We start from the raw sequence: 19,653 nt of genomic DNA, 5'->3' as shown, positions 1-19,653 counted from the left end.
GAAGGGGGCCAGGGTGCTCCTTGGTCAGGCTTTGGGGGAGCTGTAGGCCCCTGCTCCTGGCTGTGACCTCATCAAGTATGTACAGGTGGGCTTGTATGTAAAGAACTAACCTGGGCTTGAAGGTTGGTGATTTTGTTTGTCCTCAGTTCCTGCCCTGAAGCTCAGTATTTCACTGCTGCCTCTCCTTGCTGCCCCTGCAGTCACCTCCCACCTGGGACAGCGCAGGCGTTGCCTCTCTTTCCCTCCCCTGGGGTGGCTGTTGCTATTGCTGTTGCTGCCTCTGAACATTCAGTCTCCTGCACCAGTGCAGCCTTCTGAAGGGCTCCAACTCGATGTGCACCTCCCTGGACACACTGCCCACTCCTGCAGCTGGCATCATCTTGCAGCTCGGCCATGAAGGAGCAGCAGCTTACAGTGAGTCTACTTCCTGTGGGGAGGACACAAGATGGGAAAGAGCAGCTGGGTTATACCTATTGTTTCTCAGCTCTCCTCTGGTATTCCTGGGCTCTGTGGCACAGCTGAAAACAAACAAACAAACCTGCCAGACTTGCACTTGCAAAGCTCTTGTGTGATTTAAAGCAAAAGTGGGGTAGAAGTATCCTTCAGAGGAGAAAGTATAGTGGGGGAGGTGAGGCTGAGTAACCTGGTAGGCGCTGGTTAGTCCTTAAACAGTGGTTTTCAGTGTTTTGAGATTTGAGTGACAGATTCATAATAAACAGCTGAAAGAAACTGGAATAACAGGGTCTGCATCATTGCTCCAGCATCTCTCTGAGTAAGAGGAGTGTTTTGAAAATGTAACCCTTACCCAAGCTTCAACCCTGGGCTTCTCGGTGAAACTGAAGCACTGCTCTCACATGGTGCTGAGGCAGGCTCAGAAACCTATGCTCAAAGTGGAATTGCTTAAAATAAAGTCAACAATATCCAGAATATCTTGCATTCCTCTCTCATGCACAAAAAAGCCTTGGTACTTGGTGTGACCTATCTCCACATGCTGCTTATTTGGATTTGTTTTCTTACCCTCCGTGGCCAGGGCTGCCAAACACAGTGATTAACAGCACTGTTCCAGAGGTTAAGGCTGCCTAAAAGCCACTTGCACTATGCCCTGCTTCTCCTGCAGGATGTGGGATTATGGTGTGCAAGATAATATTGTCAAATGCTTCAAGGATGAGTTCAGCCCATGGGAATGAGATGCTCAGAAGAGTGTCACTCAGATGCATTTAGGGAGATGAAGATAATTGCTCTCTTCTTGTTAATATTAAAAGTTTTCCAAAGCCAAGGAGCTCACCTTGTGCTCAGAAGTATTCCCAGTGAAGAAATGTTCCTTTGCTGTTGCTGGAACTACTCAAAAAAACATCTACTGCAGTGCTGGAGCCTGGAAGCTGTGGGCAAAACCTTCATTAAATTGACAGGTAGCTTGACTTGTTATTGTGGAAATCAATCTGGTTCCTATAGAAACTAGCTGCTTGTGACTGGTGGGGCTGCAGAACAAATCTGTTTCAGTAATTGCACACCCTCCTGATGAGGCATCATTTCTGTGCATTATGCAGCGTTTTATCAGCACCATCCCTCCTGTCAGGAGCTGCAAAGAGGATGCTGCTCTGTTTTGTGAAAGGGAAAGCAGCTATGGAAAGGCGAAAATGGATTTTTTTTCAAGTCTCTTAATAGCTGAGATACCACAGGCAGCTGTTAGGGGAGGTTTTGCATTGGTGGTCTTCTCCAGAGACCCTCCACTGGGCACACAAGGTTTAGGATCTGTGACTGTGCAACCCACCCACAGATGCAGTGGGTCAGGGCCAGGGCAGGACCCCATCTTCACAGGGTCCACTTGATCCCACAACTGATCCATGGCACCACACTTTCTCTGTTACTTCACCTACAGATTAAACAGGCTGAAATCTCTGTACTCTTGGATGTTATTGATACTGACAAGTACCCCCTGCATGATTTAAATCTTCCAGTCACATTATGGCCTGTGTTTCAAGGTGGAGTGCCCTGTTCCTGACTGATTCAGCTGTGGCACGAGGCACTGGCAGTTAACTGCTGCTTTACAATAGCTCCAGTCCTTCGATGAATTCCAGCTTCCTAGGAACCCTGCGGGACCTGCACAGATCAGGGCCAACTTGCTCTCATCTGGTTGAACAGGCTCATGATGATTGCTACCTGGGATTAAAAGAAATGGGTACTCAGTGAAATGCCAATTCCCTTTCTTTGTCAGAGAGAACTTTAATCAGTGTTTTGGGAACACCAGGGGAATCTGTAATTGTGCCTAGCTCTGTGGCTTGTGGTAGCATGATCCCCCATCTCCAAAGGTTTCTGCTGGCAGCAGCAGTGACATGGCTGACTTCATTCTGCTGTGTTCTCTGTCAATCAGCAGCTGGAGTCTTACTGCATCAAACAGCAGAAGAGGGAGGAAAAAAATGTGCAAATCATGGGAGAATTAACTGGTTGAAGCTTTATAAACTCCCTTGAACTCTCCAGGCCCTAAGCTTAAGGTTTTTAGGATGGACCAGCAGAAGAGGTGCAGCGAGAAGCTGTCAGTGTCACTGGTGCTGGCCCAGAGCTGAGCCCTGTGGCAGGTAAGTCTGGGTGGCCTCACCCAGGTGTGTGCTGTGTGTGCAGGTGGCCCTTCGCATCCGGCCCATCAGCGAAGCAGAAGCAGAGGAGGGAGCTGCCCTCATTGCCCACAGACTGGGGGAGCAGGTAAGTTGTGGGCTTGTGCCTGGGCTGCAACAGAGCCCCTGCCATGACTCCAGCCCTTCTGGTTCACACACAAACACTTGATTTCGAACCCTGCAAAGCCCCCAGCCTTGCTGCGACACAGCAGGGGTGCAGCTTGCCGTGCCCATGGCACTTCTGTTCTCTGGTTCTGCACCTTTCACCTCTCGCTCCTCTGCTTAAGAGGCAGGGACTGCCAGAGATCCCCACTCACCTTTTCTACACTGCTGCATCTATTTACATATTTTTATTGTGCCCCTGTTATTTGCCCTCATTTCCAACATAGTTCCCATTATTTTCTGTCATGCTTCAGCTGATCTCTCTGACCCCTTTCTGGGTGCATGCTAATTCTGTAATATATCTTGTCTGCACACAACAGCCAAGCGATAGCAGCCCTCAGATGCAACAAGAGCATGAAGCTCTCTTTCCTCTCTTCATGGATTATCTCCCAAAGGCAATTTTTGTTTAGTGCCTTACTGGTGAAACATCCTTTCTTTTATTTGTTTAAAGCAGCCATTAACTTCACAAGGATATCAGCTTTATTTTTATAGGGCTTATTCAGATTTCCATCCTCTGCCCTGAAATCTATTTACTCTAATGGAAATCTGGGAAGGAAATGTGCATTACATTAGTCTGAGTAACTTCTATCTCTGAGTTTCTCTTAATAATGCAAATAACTGTAATTATGAAAGCAAATTAATTAACTGGGCAGTTGAAGTACTCAGATTTCTTGCTGTATTTGGATTTACATCATGTCCTCTGCTATTTTTACTCCCAGCCTAACTCATTTAGAGCAGCTTCTGTCTGCCTATTAATCCTAACTCAAAATTGACTCTGTTAGTGTCTTGTTATGTTTTAATGCTTCCGTGCAATAGCAGCAGATTTATGCTTTCAGAACACTATTAGTTAGATAAGGTGTGAGCCCCAGGCTGGAGGAGGAGGACTCCTTTGGATGCATAGATACACTGTGAGCAAAGCCTGGGTGTTAGGAGGAGTCAGTAAAAGGAGCCTGAAAGTGTCACAGCCAGAATTTCTAAAGGAAGCACACTGACCTCATTCTGCAGGCTCTGCTCTTGGCTGTCACACTTGCCTGTGCACACCATGACGTGGCAGCCCCTCTTTTGCAGGCAAATGTTTCTGCCACGGATAAACCAGCAGCTAGCTCCCTTGGGAGTGTGTTCTTGTGTTGCTTCAGGGCTCAAGGCCTGAACTGGACCATTATAAAATAATTTAAAAAATAAGCCATTCTGGGAATTGAAAACTTGTAGCTCAGAATTAGAGGTACTCCTTAGAGACCTGGAATGCAGCAGGAAATGCAAAAGAAAAAGCCAAACCAAAGCCTGAAAGCCCATGGAGAGTTGTCCTGGATACTCACCTCTCTCCCATGCCTGGCACACCAAAGCAGTTATTCTGTAGGTCAAATATGGGTTGATCTATGCTCATTTAACCTTATCTAATGACCTCTTTACCTGAGAGAGAGTGAAAGCTGCTCTGGAGCAGGAGGCACAGGTTTCTCTGCCCCTTCCCTTGAGGCTTAAGCATCTCCTTATGAGCCATCTTAGTGGAGGAGAAAGAATGGCATTCTCCACTGTAATTGTATCCTGTGATAATTACCTACTAAAACAGATCTTAAAGGACTGAAAAGAAGCAGAACTGGTTCTGTAACCTGCTGCAACTCCCCTCCCAGCTTTGTTTTTTCCCTTAATAAAAGGCAGAAATGGAATGAAATTTCTGCCCTTGTGCAATGCAGGTATTTCTATCCATCCTTCTGCAGGAAAGGCTTTAGAGGATGACTTTGGGCTCTTTTGCTGCCGAGAAAGTTAACTGTTTTCTTTCTTGGCTGAAAATAGAGGTAAGGGGTCCCGTGCCCCTCCTGCTTGCACAGGGGTTGGTTGGGAGTGGTGTCCCTGCAGCCACCGCTATTACCTAACGCCGGCAACTGTTTCACTGCACAAGGGACCCTCAGCCCGTTTTGCAGCAGCTGCTGGTTCTGCAGGTGGCAGACGTTGTGACATCAGTTACAAAACACAGCTTGCTGGGCTCTGCATTGCGTTCTCCGTGCAGAGCTGTAGTGCAATCCTCCCTTGGCCAGGAGATAACGATGGTGACAGCGCTGCAAGAAACCCCAACAGGCTGCTAACCAAACCCAGGCAAAACGGTTTTGCTTCTGACTTTGTTTCATCACAGAGGGTGGTGCTGATGGATCCAAGTGAAGATCCAGATGACATCTTGCGAGCTAACAGATCCCGAGAAAAAACATTTGTGCTTGACGTGGTTTTTGATCACACAGCAACCCAGGTAACAGCCTTCCCTGTGGGCTTTTCCTAACCCGAAGGCTTAACAGCAGAATCGGGTTTGCTGTTTAGCTAAACGTTTCTGGCAGGTGAGTAGAATGCATCCCAGAGGCCCCATGTCACCCAGATGAAAGGCAACAGTGCTGAAGGTGAGAGGACTCTGAGGGTTTTTCTTTTGTCAGAGCAGTGAGGTGACATGTTCCACGTTCAGTTTCTCTCCCTCCCTCATCAGGACTCCCCACAGGCAACACAGCTGAGCAGAGAGCTTCATCTCCTGGGAGCTTTGTCTCCCAAGGTGGGTGAGATCATTGTCACATCGCTTGGCTCTATTGCTCTCAGACTTCATCCCTGTGCCTCCTTTGTTTTACAGGCTCATGGAGGGAGCTCTAGGGCCCTTACCAAGCTGTGTTTTGCAGACAGCTGGGAGGTGGTGTGTGAGGATTTCATCAGTACCTCCATTCTGTGATCACCATGATGTGGTGGCAGCTTTGCTTCTCCCAAGCAATACAGTTAATCTGTGTTCTTATTCACATCAAAATTGAACAGAGAACCCTTGTGTGCTACCTAAGACAGTTCTGGAGGCCCAGTGGCACTTTTCCATAAAGGATGAGGTCAGGGAGAGAATTTACTCCCTTCTTCAGCAGACAGAAAGAAAAAACCAAAGCATTCTATGTTCCAAAGTCCAGGAAATTTGTAACATATAGTAAGAAAATCATAAGGAATGCAAATAGGTATAGATTATTTGGACAGATGTTGTGCCTGACCAAAAACTCTATGCTTTTTTTGACTGAATTAGGAGGAAGTATATGTGTCCACAACCAAAAGCCTGATAGAAGGAGTCATTTCTGGCTACAATGCAACCATCTTTGCATATGGTCCAACAGGTAAAGCAGTCTTTGGAGCTGCATAACTCCAGATGAACAGAATACATCTGTACAAACCAGAAATGAACTATAATGCCAATTGATTGCTTACTTTGAGGACAAGAGAGAAGCATTAGTGCTACTCTCATTAAAGTGTGCATCATCTCCCTTAAATGCTAATCAGAGAAGCTGCCCTGTTTGAGGAGTTGCTTAACTGAGGTGGGACTCAGTGGAGAATAATCTTCCTATTAAAGAGGAGGAGGAGATGAGGGCATCTGTGCAGCACTGGAAATTGATCTCAGAAGAACAGAGGTAGCTGTAGAAAGCACTTCTGTATGAAAATACCTTTCTGCTCTAGCTCTGAACAGCCAGGTGGGCAGTTAACCTGTCTGTCTTCCCATCTGCAAGTCCTACCCATTTTGGATGGCACAGTGTCACTGTGGGGAAAGAAACAGGAGTAACTGGAGGAAGTTAGGGGGTAGAGGGCAGGAGGTGGTGGGAAACCAGGCTTTGGTTGTGGTGGGAACTTGCTTATGTGGCAGTTGGGCTTTGCTGCTGCTTTTTGTGTCTTTAACAGGAGCAGGGAAAACGTACACAATGCTAGGCACAGCCTGTGATCCGGGGATTTACATCCGCACTCTCGGTGACCTCTTTAAGGCGCTTGAAGCTACCGAGGAGCTGGATTACAGCGTCTCCATGTCCTACCTGGAGGTGAAGTGTCTGTGTTGCCTCAGATCCAGCACCTGTGGAGCAAGTGTCATGGGAAGGGGGGAATCTGAGACTGTCCAGTGAAACGCAGCATCAGCTTTTCACAGATCAAAGGACCCAATGCTAGCCTCACACAAACCCCTTATCTTTCACACCTAGGTCTATAATGAAGTGATTCGTGATCTTCTGAACCCATCCTCAGGGTTCTTAGACCTGAGAGAAGATCCCAGAGGTAACATCCAGATAGCAGGAATTACAGAAGTCTCCACTACAAACGCTCAGGAGGTACCTTGGACTGTAGTCCATGGTGAAGGGAAAGGGAGGGGGGTTTGTGCTTTCCTAGATCAGTGTTTCAAAATTACCTGACTCTTTCCTATTGCCTCTGCCTTACTCAGTAGCGAGGACCTTTTGTAGCAGGTAGCAGGACCTGAGTGGAACTGAATTATTGTGATGAATTGTACAGAAAGGGCTGATCTTGGAATTATATGAATAGTAGAAACAAGGCTAAGCTCCCCAGCTAACCTCCTGCTAACTCAGCTTCCCCAGGGTGCATGCTGCTTTCCTGGAAGGACAAGAGGGATTGGATTTGTGTACCTGTGTCAACAGTGTTTGGAGAGAGAGAAGGAATAACTAAACCCCCTTGTCCTATTCTAGTCTGCTCTTCTAAATGTGCCTTAGACAGGAGATAAAGAAGCCTCCCAGGAAAATCAGCCCCAACACACCCACACTCCCCAGGCCACGAGCCAAAGGGGAGGTCTGGGGAAATGAACAACTGAAGCCCTCTAGCATGAGCAGGACCAGGGTTTGCCTGTGCCCTGGCCGAGGGGCTCAGCCTGTGGGGAACGCCATGCTATGGCTCAGGCAGAGCTGTACATCTCTGCCTGCTTTTCTGCATCATTTAGAGCATGCAGCTGTTGATGAAAGGAAACAAGCAACGCACTCAGGAACCCACTGCTGCCAACCAGACGTCCTCCCGCTCGCACGCACTGCTGCAGGTGACGGTGACGCAGAAGAGCCAAAGGAAGGAGACAGGCGAGGAAGTGAGAACTGGAAAGCTTTTCATGGTCGACTTGGCAGGGTCAGAGAGAGCAGCCCAGGTATGGCGAAGGCCTTGGGGAGAACAGAATGGACTCTCTGGCCTGACATGCAGGGCTATAGAATCATAGACTGGTTCAGGCTGGAAGGGACTTTTAAAGGTCAGCTAGTCCAACCTCCGTGCAGGGAGCAAGGACATCTTCAATTAGGTCAGGTTGCTCAGAGCTCCATCCAACCTGACCTGGAGTGTCTCCAGCGATGGGGGTAAATGTTTCTAGGGATGGGGATGCATGCCTGTCCTCATCCCTGGAGAAACCAGCACTCTGTGTTTCTCTGTTACACTAGAGCAGCAGTTTGTACCTGAGACAGCCTGACAATAAGGTTAGATGGTCTTGATAATATCTTTTATTAGACCAACTAGAATAATTGGAAAAATATAAACTAGCTTTTGGCTGCAGCCTTTTCTCAGGTCTGAGAAAGCAACAGCAAATTTCACATCTAAGGAGAAGCTGAGGTCTGTTAGGCAGGGATCAGCTGGGCTGTCAGAAAGCAAGCTGGTGCCAGTACAATAGAAGGATGCTGGTGGGTGGAAAACAAGGCAGCTGGGTCCCGTGGGAAGGAGGAAACACTGGAACTCAGGGAGGTGATTTGTGGGAGAAAGCTTTTACAGACCCAGTATTTCTACTGAGACCAAGAATTCTGGAATGATATAGTTATGCATCTTAATTTCTGAAATAATCTTTAGATGATAGTTAGTAGCTACCTTTGAAGAGCCAAGAGGTCAGAGCTGTGTCTCGGTGTGGGGTGTAACCCTGCACTTCCCGGCTGACTTCGCAGGAGGCGTTGCCTTGACATCCAACCCCTGACCTTGATGATGCTGCACATCATGCCCAGGCCCAGAGCCACCATTCTGAAGTCTGTGCTTTGTCTGTCTGTCTCTCCTCCCTCCCAACAGACACAGAACCGGGGCAAGAGGATGAAGGAAGGAGCCCACATCAACCGCTCTCTGCTGGCTTTGGGCAACTGCATCAAGGCTCTGAGCGAGAAGGGGGCAAACCGCACCCACTTCGTCAATTTTCGAGACAGCAAACTCACACGGCTGCTGAAGGTACTGCACCCTGGGGGTCAGCAAGGAGCACCCGGTCTCTTGCTGGTATCACTGCCCAAATCAGACTGGGCTGGAGAGATGGTCCTTGAATATCATTGCACATCATCTTTATCCAGCTCAGAAGACTCCCCCAGGATCTTGCATGAGCTTTGCAATGCAGTCAGGGCTCAATTTAGACAGTGCTGCCTCTGCAACAAGGTTGTTGATTTGTGATCTCTGCAGTTAAGGAAGGACCTCCTACAGGGTTAAGGAAGTCCTGGAGAAAAGGAGGCTTGGGGGAGACATCTCACTCTATACAACTCCCTGAAAGGAGGTTGTAGTGAGGCGGGAGTTGATGTCCTCTGCCAAGCAACTAGTGAGAGGGTGAGAGGAAATGGCATCAAGTTGTGACAGGAAGTTGAACATTAGGAACAATTTCTTCTCTGAAAGAGTGATTAAGCTCAGAACAGGCTCTCCAGGGCAGTGGTGTAGTCCCCATCCCTGGATGAGGTTATAAACCAGCTGGATATGGTGCTAAGGGACATGGTTTAGAGGTGACCTGGCAGTGCTGGGTTAACAGTTGGACTTGATGGTCTTAAAGATCTCTTCCAACTAAGAAGATTCTACTGATTTGGGTCATATGTCTCTAAGCTCACACTTCACCTTTCAATTAACTTACTGCCTTTGAATGTTTCATCCCTTCCGGATGATTTGGCTGAAATTGGCCAATAAATCTGGATGTTGTTGGGGCAGAAGGAAGAAAGACTGAGTGACTGTGCTGTCATCATTTGTCTGTCCCTAAGGAAATCAGAAGGCTCTCAGACATGCTCTTTGCTACACTGATTATTTTATGGGTACTTTATAATCTCATTTACGAATCTCACCTCAAGCCTTGGTGCTCAGCCACCACTGCTGCTACCTCATAAATGGTTCCTAGAGGACAGCGGAGAGGAGAAAAGATGGAGAAGGTGGCAGGCTTCAGCTGTGAGCAGAACTGAGAAGCTGCCAGCACACTTTGGAGATTGCAATTTTCTTGCAAAAATTCTTCTTTTATAAAAAGTTAATTACTTATTGATTTTGTTGCTGATGGAGAGAGGACCTAATGAAAGGTCTCTTACCAGCACTTCCTTCCCTTCTAATTGGGATTTTCCACCAGAATGACAATGAATCACAGGGGTACCCAGCCATGGAGGTTACCACTCAGCAGCAAGCCCCTGTTGTGTCCATACTAACCACATCAACCTTGCATCCCTCTAGGACTCCTTAGGAGGCAACAGCAGGACTGTTATGATTGCACATATCAGCCCAGCCAGCACCTCCTTTGAAGAATCTCGAATGACCTTGATCTATGCCCATCGAGCAAAAAACATCAAGACACAGGTAAATGAGCAAACAGCTCCCAAGGAGGTGGGAGGAAGAGACATAAAGCTTGCAAACCAGAAATAAAAGATGCAGTGGATGAAGGGAAAACAGACTCCAGGGAGGGGGCAGCACACGTAGGGGCTCAGTGTGAGTGACAGAAGAGAAGCAGATGAATGGAAGAGTGGAAAGCAAATTGTGTGGGTCATGGATAAAAGGAGGAATATGAGGGTGAAAACAAGAGAGTAGAATCATGGCAAGGCAGATGATAATGTGCCTGGTATGGACCTGAGTGCAGAACATGAGGTATGATGGTCAGAAGCTGACTATCGGGAGAGCAATATACAGGGCATGTCCCATTGGAGATGCTGCATCTTGAAGAGGAATTGAGGAGCTGCAGAAAGAAGGAATAAAATGGAGAAGCTTGTGGGGTGAAGGAAGATGAACAATGATCTACAGTAGAGTTCACTCTTTGTGGATCTCTGTGTTTCCCCTGTGGATACAGGGTCTCTGGCTTTTCTCTGTTATCTTTTGGGAATTTCCCACTACTCTGCAGTTCCCCCACTCATGAGGGAAAATTCTTCACCATCACAGGACTGAGTGCCCCTCCAGCTGCAAGCATAGCCATAGCTTTTGTTCCACACTGCAAACAGTGCTCCTGTGTTCTGGCTCACCAGGTAAAATGTAACCTGCAGAATGTCTCCTACCACATCAACAAGTACAGCAGCATCATCGCAGACCTCCGCAGCGAGATCGAGCGCCTGAAGGCGAGGGTCAAAGATCAGGAGAAGGAGAAGTGTGCAGTCAGCTCCAGCCTTGGGGATATGCAAGGTAGAGCCAGCAGCAAGAACTGTTCTGGGGTGTTAGGAGGGAATGTTAGATTTCACAAACCTGCCCCTGAAAAGAGCTGTGGTGGCATTTGCTGGGGCAAGACCTGACTCTTAGAGAGGGGACTGAGTCTGCAGGGCTCTGAGGCTGTGTCAGGACACTGAGCTCTGCTGTATGGTTCACTGCACTGCATTAAAAAAGTAAAATAGGGAAGGGGCAGGGCAAAGCTTTAAGAACACAGATTGCTCTGCCTCAGGGAGAGTTCCTTTTGCCAGGCAAGGACTGAAATAAAACTAGCCAAATTCTCTGACAGACAAGGCGTGAGGCATAATAGGTCTCTGCTACCAACACCCAAGGTCATTTCTAGGAAGCAGGAACAGAAAGGCAATACTTTTTCTTTTGGTGGGTGGAGGTGGGAAAGATATGTCCCTGCAATGCAGTATCCTCTTAATACTCTCAAAAGCAGCAGCAATGAGACTTCTTTGTTGCTAATAATACGATTATAAAGAGATATCAGATTTATTAAGCACATGATTAACTTCAAGAGCCTGCAGAATGAAGCAGAGTCCTAGCAACAAATGCCTTGGAACACATGGACTGAGTGGCTTAATCCCAGAGTAGTTTTGTGAGGACTTGGCAGAAGTTTACCTGGTCTGACATCAAATCAGAAATGTCTTCTCCTGCAGCAGAGAAGCACCCAGGCTCTGAGGCACACAATGGCCAAGTGGTGAACACCTTGAAGGAGCAGCTGATGGGGGCTTTCCGGGAGCAAATGGAGATGCGCCACAGCCTGATGGAGCTGGAGAACACCACCATTGAGCTGCACATTGATACCTGCAGACACCTCCTGATGGTCACAGAGTGAGTAGCTCCTTAGCTCTGAGCACAATTTGTATGTGACCTTCAAACTCACCATGAGGAAAGCCAATATCCCATGGTGTCCTCCCACCGACGAAAGGATGACATCGAGTGTAGGTTTGAGGTTTACCTATGTGGTGATTAAAAACTTGGGAGGGTGGTGGCCTGCTAAAGGTACCCAGGGATTTAAGGTAGATAAGGTTTCAGGACACTAAAAGTATTCCCAAAATATATGTGAATAAGCAACCATTTGTGAAGAGGTGTGGAAAAGCAGTCTTCTCCTTGCCATGGGAAGCTTACATGGTAGGCCTGTCTTAGAGACTACCAAATGAGAGGAAGCTAATTGTGCTCTTCTGGTTTGCCCAGCTCTAGAGCAGCCTGCACTAACCAGTTCTGCTGCTGTCATACACTGATACACAGATACACTGAAGAGCAATGCCTGTGTCATTAGAGTTATGGCACCACATCCCAGAAGTTCCTTTCTTTTCTGTTTTTTTGCTGGCAGCTGGGAACGAGAGAAGGCTCAAGGTGCATGCAAGCCAGCAAAGGAGGAGAAAGATGCAAACAAAGAGGAAGAAGACAGTGAAGTGCATATAGATTCACCTGAACCTCATGAAATTAGAGTAGCAAGAGAAGAGATCAACCTGCTGCTGGCAGAACAGCGCAAGATGGTGGCCCTGAGGGTAAGGCGGTGAAGGTGTCCCTATAGTCACAAGTCTGACCTCTGCCTGGTCAGCAACAGCATAACTGGAAGAGGTTCTTGTAGTTTTGGGCTGGTGCTGCAAAAGCAGTGTGGCACCTGGAGTGCACTTGGACTCCTCAATACTTTGGGCTGCTGAAGGAAGCAGCATGGGAACACTAATGTTTGCATCCTGCCTCTGTGGTGGCTACTAATGGAACAAGCAAAATACTTTTTGTAGATGTTACTTGAATCTCAGCATGAAGGACACAGCAGAGAATTGCTCAGATGCCTTTGTTATCCCAAGAAGCCAAACTGCCTTGACAACCCCCTACGTGTCTTTTTCAGATGGAGCTGGAGCAGCAGTTAGCAAATGCCAAGGAAAGAGCTTCCCAGATGGAGGAGTTTTTCCCTAGACAAATCACCAGTGAGGATCAGCAGGAGGTGCTAAGGCTCCTCTGCAGAGCCCATGAGCTTGAGCTTGGCAACACAGAGCTGCAGACAAATACACTGTGCAAGGAGAATCTATTATGCCAGAAGGATTTGGTGATCCAGCAACTGCAGCAGCATATGCTGCTCTGTGAAGAAATTATTTGGCAGCAGCAGAAGCTGTTAAAAGGTAAAGCAGCACCTTTGCTCCTGCTTTGTCATTATCACTGAGCTTTGTTTTCTGCTGGCAAAAGGGAGAACAATGCCTGGGTTTGGATGCCAGGACTCCACAGTTAGAATGGAATAGACCAGGTTGGAAGAGACCTTCAAGATCATCGTGTCCAACCCCTCAACCAATCCAACCCACCTAAACAACTAACCCCATCAAGTCTCCTCCTGAACACCTCCAATGACAGCGACTCCACCACCTCCCCAGGCAGCCCATTCCAATGGGCAATCACTCTCAATAGAACTTCTTCCTCACATCCAACCTAAACCTCCCCTGGTGCAGCCTGAGACGATGTTCTCAGGTGCTGTTCTAGGAGTGATCTTTAACTCTTCCTCCCCATGTTTCCACTAGCCCAGAACATTCCTGTTCCAGAGACCTTGGAGCAGTTACATGACCTGCACCTTTCTGAGCTGGAGGAGGGGATGCTGAACCGCCTGCTCCTGCTGCATTCAATGATGTCCAGCATGCTCAGGGTAAGGCAGACCAGACCTTTGTGCCAGAGAATCCACAGGATCCTGTGTCATGGCCATGGATTCACAGCCCCAAAGCCTGACTGGGTCCTGGTGTTTTATGAAGATGTTGTCATCCTGGAGCTCTTTTCACTTGACTTGGAGAATTCATAAGCATTTTAGAAACAGAAACAGACCCAGGCAGGGCTGTGTGTGAGGCACTGCATTCATCCTCCAGTAACTGTTGCGTTAGATTTGAGAGAGAGAGAACTGGCTTGGTGGCAAACAGAAAAGCAAAGGTTAGATGGCTGAATGTGCAGCTCCCCAAGTGACTGCTGAAGATGACCATCCTCTCAACTAAGCCATGGGTTGTAGCAATGCCAGCGACGAGCAGTGTGAGCAATCTGGCAGTGCAGGCATGGGTGAGCTTACTCATAGTTTAGTTGTTATTGAGGTCCTCGGGTCTTCCCTGCAAGAAGGGAAAGACACTGCTGGCCCCTTTGTCTTTGGAAAACTTGTGTGTGGTTTGAGACAGTAAGAGGCTGCCAGGAAATTGCCAGCCTTCAGCAGGGAGTCCAAGCAGCAGTGTCTCCTGTTTATTATGATTGCCTAGAATGAACAGGACAAGGAGTTGGATTTCACCTTAAATAATAAACTTAATGCTAGTCATGTTGATGTATGAGAGATTAAACTGCTCTGGGTGCCCTTCCACAGGAGGGGAGCAAATAGCAGGTGGCTGGGGGGAAAGCACATGGGGTATCAAGAGTGTTTTTGTCCCTACAGGCTGGGAGCCAGGGCTAGAGAAGGGGCTTCACAGTGAGGAAAAAAACATCTGCTGAGCATCTCATTCTTCCCTCTTCCTGCAGCCCCACAACAGCCCTTCTCTGAATGTAAATCAGCATCTGGATCCTAATAAAGATGAGATCAGAAAGGGTCTACCTGGGAACATGAAAGATCTTCCCTGGGGGGTGAAGTTTGACATATCCTCCATCAAGCCAGACAGGTGATGTGAGCCCTTCTCATTATTACATTTATTCTCTAGGATTTAGGGATGTGGCAGCTCCCAGCAAAGTCCCCTAAGCTGGGACACATCAAACTGGAAGAACATCTGGAAACAGGAATCTGTTAGAAAAGAGTTTCCTGGTATACTGCTCTTGCAAAGTAGCTTTGTGTTTCAGTGGGAACAGCAGAAAGAGCTGTGGGAAACGTTTGGATTTGCTTCTGTTGACTGCCAAGTGTTTAAATCTAGTAAAACAGCAAAGTCTGTGAGGATCAGGGCACAAAATCTCCCTCCTTCGTGAATCCTAAAGTCCTTCCTTGCTGTGTTCTTTATTACCACGTTTATCAGGCTTCTGGCTTTCCCCACAGCTTGAGAACTCTCATCTAGACATGTTTCATCTCTCCCTGTTGATAAAGGGCCTGCACTTTCATCTGTTAACTTCTTGGAATGTTCTTTTCACAGTGACAGCTGCAGATCATCCAAAACCTCACCCTGCAGGAAGGAGGGCTCTCAGGACACTCATCTCAGCCCAACTTTCTCCGGTTTACCAAAGAGCCCAGTTCAGCAGGTGAGTATGGCAGGCACTGAACTCAAGGCATATGTGTCTTGGACACCACCTTCCTCTTGTGATGGAAAAAACAGGTATGGCAGCTAAATCTATTGTATGTGAAGGATGTAAACCTTGGCAAGCAATAAAACCACTCCTAGGGTACTAGCCTTGGGTTTAAACCTTGGGAGACAGTGAACATATTGGGAGTTTGTTGGAGCCCACAGCTGGAAGCCAGCTGTTCTCATCCACCACAGGAGTGCTGAAGAACAGGAGAGACCAGTTGTCTGAGAGGTCAAACAGAAAGAAAAGATCTCTCTCTCTTGAACCAAGCTTCCACAGAGTAGGGTCTTTTGTGTCTCTTTCTAATGGGGGTGGGTTGAGTAGAAGGCATAGACCCAGTGGAGCTAGGGTGGCTTCCAAATACAGTAGAGAAACACAGTACAAACTGCATGAGGGAAAATAAGTTAAATTCTTCTGCAATGCCTCTGAGCTCCTGCCTAAACAGCAAGCAAAACCAGCTGGGTGGGAAGGGGATCTCGGTGCAATGTGTTAACCTCAGAGTTGAGAGACATCACCACTGAGGTTAGCTCTGTGTCTTTCAGATCTCAAAAGATAAGCATTCGACTCCCTCAAGCCCCAGTCCTGACAAAGCTTGTCAGAACCTTCTGCACCAAGCTAGACTCTCCCATCAGTCAAAAGCTGCAAGTAACATATCCAGTGCCACAAAGGTTAAGGTTCCTACGGGCCACCATTCAGGTAGGGGCCAAAGAGTGTTGGTGACACCCTGCATCAGCTCTGATGGAAAAGATGGATTGTCATGTGAGAAATAAGCCAGAGCAAAGGGCTGATGAGCAGCACCATTACTAACTGGATCTTTTCCCATTTATTTATTTTATGTGTTCTAAATAGCTTTTGATGAGTAAGAAAGTGTATCCTTTGCAGAACACTACCTCAGCTACACCTCTGTAATCTAGGAGGAAGAATCAATGTTCAGCTGGGTGTGCAACAGAAGTTGCTGATCCCTGTGTAGCCATTCAGAGAGTTTCACAACCAAAGCAAGCCTCAGCAGAGAGACCAAGACATGACAGGCTGCACTGACCATCTGTCAGCTTCAGTTGTGTTCCTTGTGCAGATGCACAAGGCCAGGGCAAGGTTAGGGGAACTGGATACCCAAATTCTGTTGAAATGTAGCCAGAATCCTTCTCTGTTCTGCTCACTGATGCTAAGTAGATTTTCTTACTTTTATTTCTATTAAGAAAATGTTTAACTTTTGATTTAGAACACTGTAATTTACTTTGGCTAGCTATGACTCATGCATTGCCAAGTGTTTTCAAACCATGCTCTGCTTGCACTGTTTACAATGAAGTTCTCCCTGCCTTTGGTATAGAGGGGACCCCACAAGAGGGGCTGCCGAAAGCAAAGGCTCCTGCAAGCACCAGCCAGCAGAGCAATGCTGGTCACCTCAAAGGACGGCTCCTACAGAAGCAAGTCAAGAGTGAGTATGTGAAGTATCAGCTTGGCTGGCTCAGGAGGCACTACTGTGTCCCTCAGCACTTGCTCTGTTGCAATCTGAACCTGAAGAGCTGTAAATGCAACACAAATGGTCCCGTCGGGAAAGCAGTCACATGGGCAGGAGGGTTACAGCCAAGTTTTAAGCCTTTTACTTAAAAAACAAAACCAAAACCAAAACCCCACCCCATAGATGACATGGGCAATGCTCCAAAAGGAGTTACACTCCATCTTCCTCTTAGCTAAAAATAACCTCTTAAGAAGAGAAAAATAACAAGAGATAAGAGGTGTTCATAATCTTAAATCTAATCCATATGTGAAGTACCAAATTTAATCTGATTTAGCCATACCACTTCCACTGAAAGGGTCACCTTGGGATTTTCCATAGACAGTGATGCAGATCCCAGGGCCTTTGCCAAAGTTGCCCCTCCACAGCCCATGGCAACCTGCCTCTTCCCCACTTAGACTGGCAACAAGACTCAAATCAAACCATGAGAAACTCGACTGAGTGCTTCATCTTCCCTCACTTGCAGGGCCTGCAGATGGTGCCAGCAGTCGGCAGAAGCAGCAGCTGGTTGCTCACCTGGGGAACCAGCTGAAGCCTCAACACAAGTCTTGAGGAGAGCAGAACTTTGTGTAGTCCCAAGGGATTGTAATTTTCAGACTGATGGACTGCTTCTGTATTGTGATGCTCAAAAGCAGAGGGAAGAGGTAGCAGGGAGAGAGGGGCCTTATTTGTTGTTGATCACTTTTTCCACATCCTTGCCACAAGCCTTTGCACTCTAGCCTATGCACTCTAGCTGTTAGCTTCAGCTTGAGACAAATAGGGTGTTAACAGAGACCAAGAGAAGAGGAAAACCTCATTTCCCAAGCAGTGCTCACCTCCCAGAAGATGTCAGAATGGAGCCCAAGCAGCACTGTTTCCAGGGGGCAAAAGTGTGGCTGCCACCCATGCATCCAAAAGGCCTCCTGACTATTAAAACCAAATGCAAATGTCTGAGAAATAGTTTCCCCATTCTTCCCTGCTGTCCCTGTGTGTTGCTGTGAAGCTGGGAGGTGTAACACATGCTTGGAATGCTGTTTGGGTAAGCAGATGTTTGGCTGTGAGAGCAGCCAGAGATTGCTCTAAGCTCTTTTCTGTCTATAGAGCAGCTAGGAGAAGCAGCATGCTGGTAGGTGAAGACCCTGCTAGGAGCAAGCCTGGATGCAAACTGCAGAAATGTGTTTTTCTTTTTGGACCAAATGTCTCCAGCCAGCAGCCTTTTTAATAAGGGGCTTTGAAAAAAAGGGTATTTTTCCTGATTGTAAAATCTGCTGCAATTAAAGTGCTTCTGGTCAGTGCACTGAATAAGTGACTCCCTGCCCCAAACAGGAGCACCTTCCTTCCCTGGACTGCTGAAGGATCCAAGGTGACAATCTCAGGTAGGTTCATGCATTTTTCATACAGATGAAGAAGCTCTTTCACAGCTTCAGCACTTGCAAAGACTTCTACATGCTCTTTCTGACTCGCTGTCTGACTCTGCACATGGCTCCCTATTCCTCCATGCCTTTTGCTGTGCTGTCTGTGAGGAAGATGAGGGACAGTTTACTCCAGGGATGAGGAAGGAGCTTAGAACACTTGTATTTACAAAATGCTCTAACCCTCTGAAGTGAGGATGCAATCCAAGTGCTCAAGATGGTGTGGCAAGCAGCTGATTTTCCTTATAAAAGAAAAAGAAGAGGGAAGAGGTGTGATGGTGAAGTAGAAGGTCAGGGACATTTGTTCAGATAAACAAAACAAAGATTAAGAAAATCCACCCCACCAACAGATAAAATAAGCACAGACTGCTTGTAAACCAAACCTGTGCCAGCAAGTCTTGAGCCAAGCCTGTATTTAGAAGACCCCACGTGACCTGCAAACACTGAAACACCAAACGTGAGGGGGAAATGGATTTTTTCCAAGCATATACAACTCCATGAAATACCTTTGGCCTGAATCACCATGACAAGTTGCAGCCTTCAGAGAGGGACATTCGAGCTGACCGCGTTGGTTTGAGGCTGTGTCTCCAAAGGAGGAAGGTTGTGCAATAGAGACTTTGCCACGACTGTTATGAATTTCCCTGCCTGTAAAACCTGGGGTTTAAGTCTGTTACTAAATGTAACAGTTGGGGATCGTGGAGGTGGAGTCTGTAAATCAGCATTTGTAGCTTTGGGAACTGATGGAGGTGATGCAGCACCCCATGCCCTGCACAGAGTGGGACCACGCTCATTTTCAGTGCTGAGTTAGTGCTCATTTGACTTGAGGCTGGTAAGGTGCTGGAACAGTTTGCCTAGAGAAGTTGTGGATGTCCTACACCTGGAAGTCTTTAAGGCCAGGCTCAACGGGGCTTTGAGCAACCTGCTCTAGTGGAACATGTCCCTGCCCACAGCAGGAAGGGTTGGAACTAGATGATCTTTAACGTCCCTTCCAGCCCAAACCATTCTGTGATTCTTTTTGATCACAAACTGTAAGGGTAGCAAAGGGAGTATAGTCTGTTCTGGACTTTTCAAGCTGTGTTTTCTTGCCTCGTATTCGGTTATCTCTACTAAAGACTACTGGTCTAGAACGCAAAAAGCTGGGTTTTCTTCCACGAAACAGCTTGAAGGTGGCTACATCCAACTGTGAGCTCCAGCAAGCAACGATGTCAGCTCTTGGGATGCTGCGTCCGTCTGGGGACGAGGACTGCTGCTACCACATCCATCGCTGGCTCTTCTTCCTCGTTCTGCCCGAGGCAGAAGGAAGATTCATCACTCCTGCAGCCCCCAGTCTGCGGAGACATTACACCCCAGCAGGGCTGGGGCGTGAGTCCTCCACCCAACCTGCCACGCATTTATAGATGTTTTAGGTTGAACTTTCCTTGTGCATTTGCTCGAAGGGGGGGCTGGCACCGCAGCTGCACTTTCGGAAAGCTTTGAGGAGACGCTCCTCAGCGTTTGTCACCGCTGCTTTCCTATACCGCTCCCAGTTCCGCCTCGGCTCCGGGAAGGGTCCGGGCGCTCCAGCCCCGCTGCCTTCAGTACCAGGGTCATACCGGCGGCTCGC

General features: G+C 47.6%; 1 protein-coding gene across 1 annotated transcript; it reads left to right on the top strand.

Annotated features, from left to right (window-relative positions):
- The first annotated feature begins 393 nt into the window (after window positions 1-393).
- Window positions 394-19,447, top strand: KIF19 (kinesin family member 19). The gene is made up of 18 exons (XM_054180237.1): window positions 394-414; window positions 2,620-2,700; window positions 4,903-5,013; window positions 5,806-5,893; window positions 6,450-6,583; window positions 6,740-6,865; window positions 7,483-7,677; window positions 8,571-8,723; window positions 9,960-10,082; window positions 10,739-10,892; window positions 11,576-11,750; window positions 12,253-12,430; window positions 12,775-13,045; window positions 13,436-13,557; window positions 14,400-14,536; window positions 14,996-15,101; window positions 16,471-16,578; window positions 19,163-19,447. Exons 1-18 carry the CDS (start codon window positions 394-396, stop codon window positions 19,445-19,447), a joined length of 2,568 nt encoding a protein of 855 aa, XP_054036212.1.
- Window positions 19,448-19,653: the final 206 nt, after the last annotated feature.

The sequence above is a fragment of the Dryobates pubescens genome, chromosome 4 (genome assembly GCF_014839835.1).
Source record: "Dryobates pubescens isolate bDryPub1 chromosome 4, bDryPub1.pri, whole genome shotgun sequence".
Taxonomy (NCBI): domain Eukaryota; kingdom Metazoa; phylum Chordata; class Aves; order Piciformes; family Picidae; genus Dryobates; species Dryobates pubescens.
The sequence above is the reverse complement of the archived record's forward strand: the minus strand, read 5'-3'. Positions and strand labels throughout refer to the sequence as shown.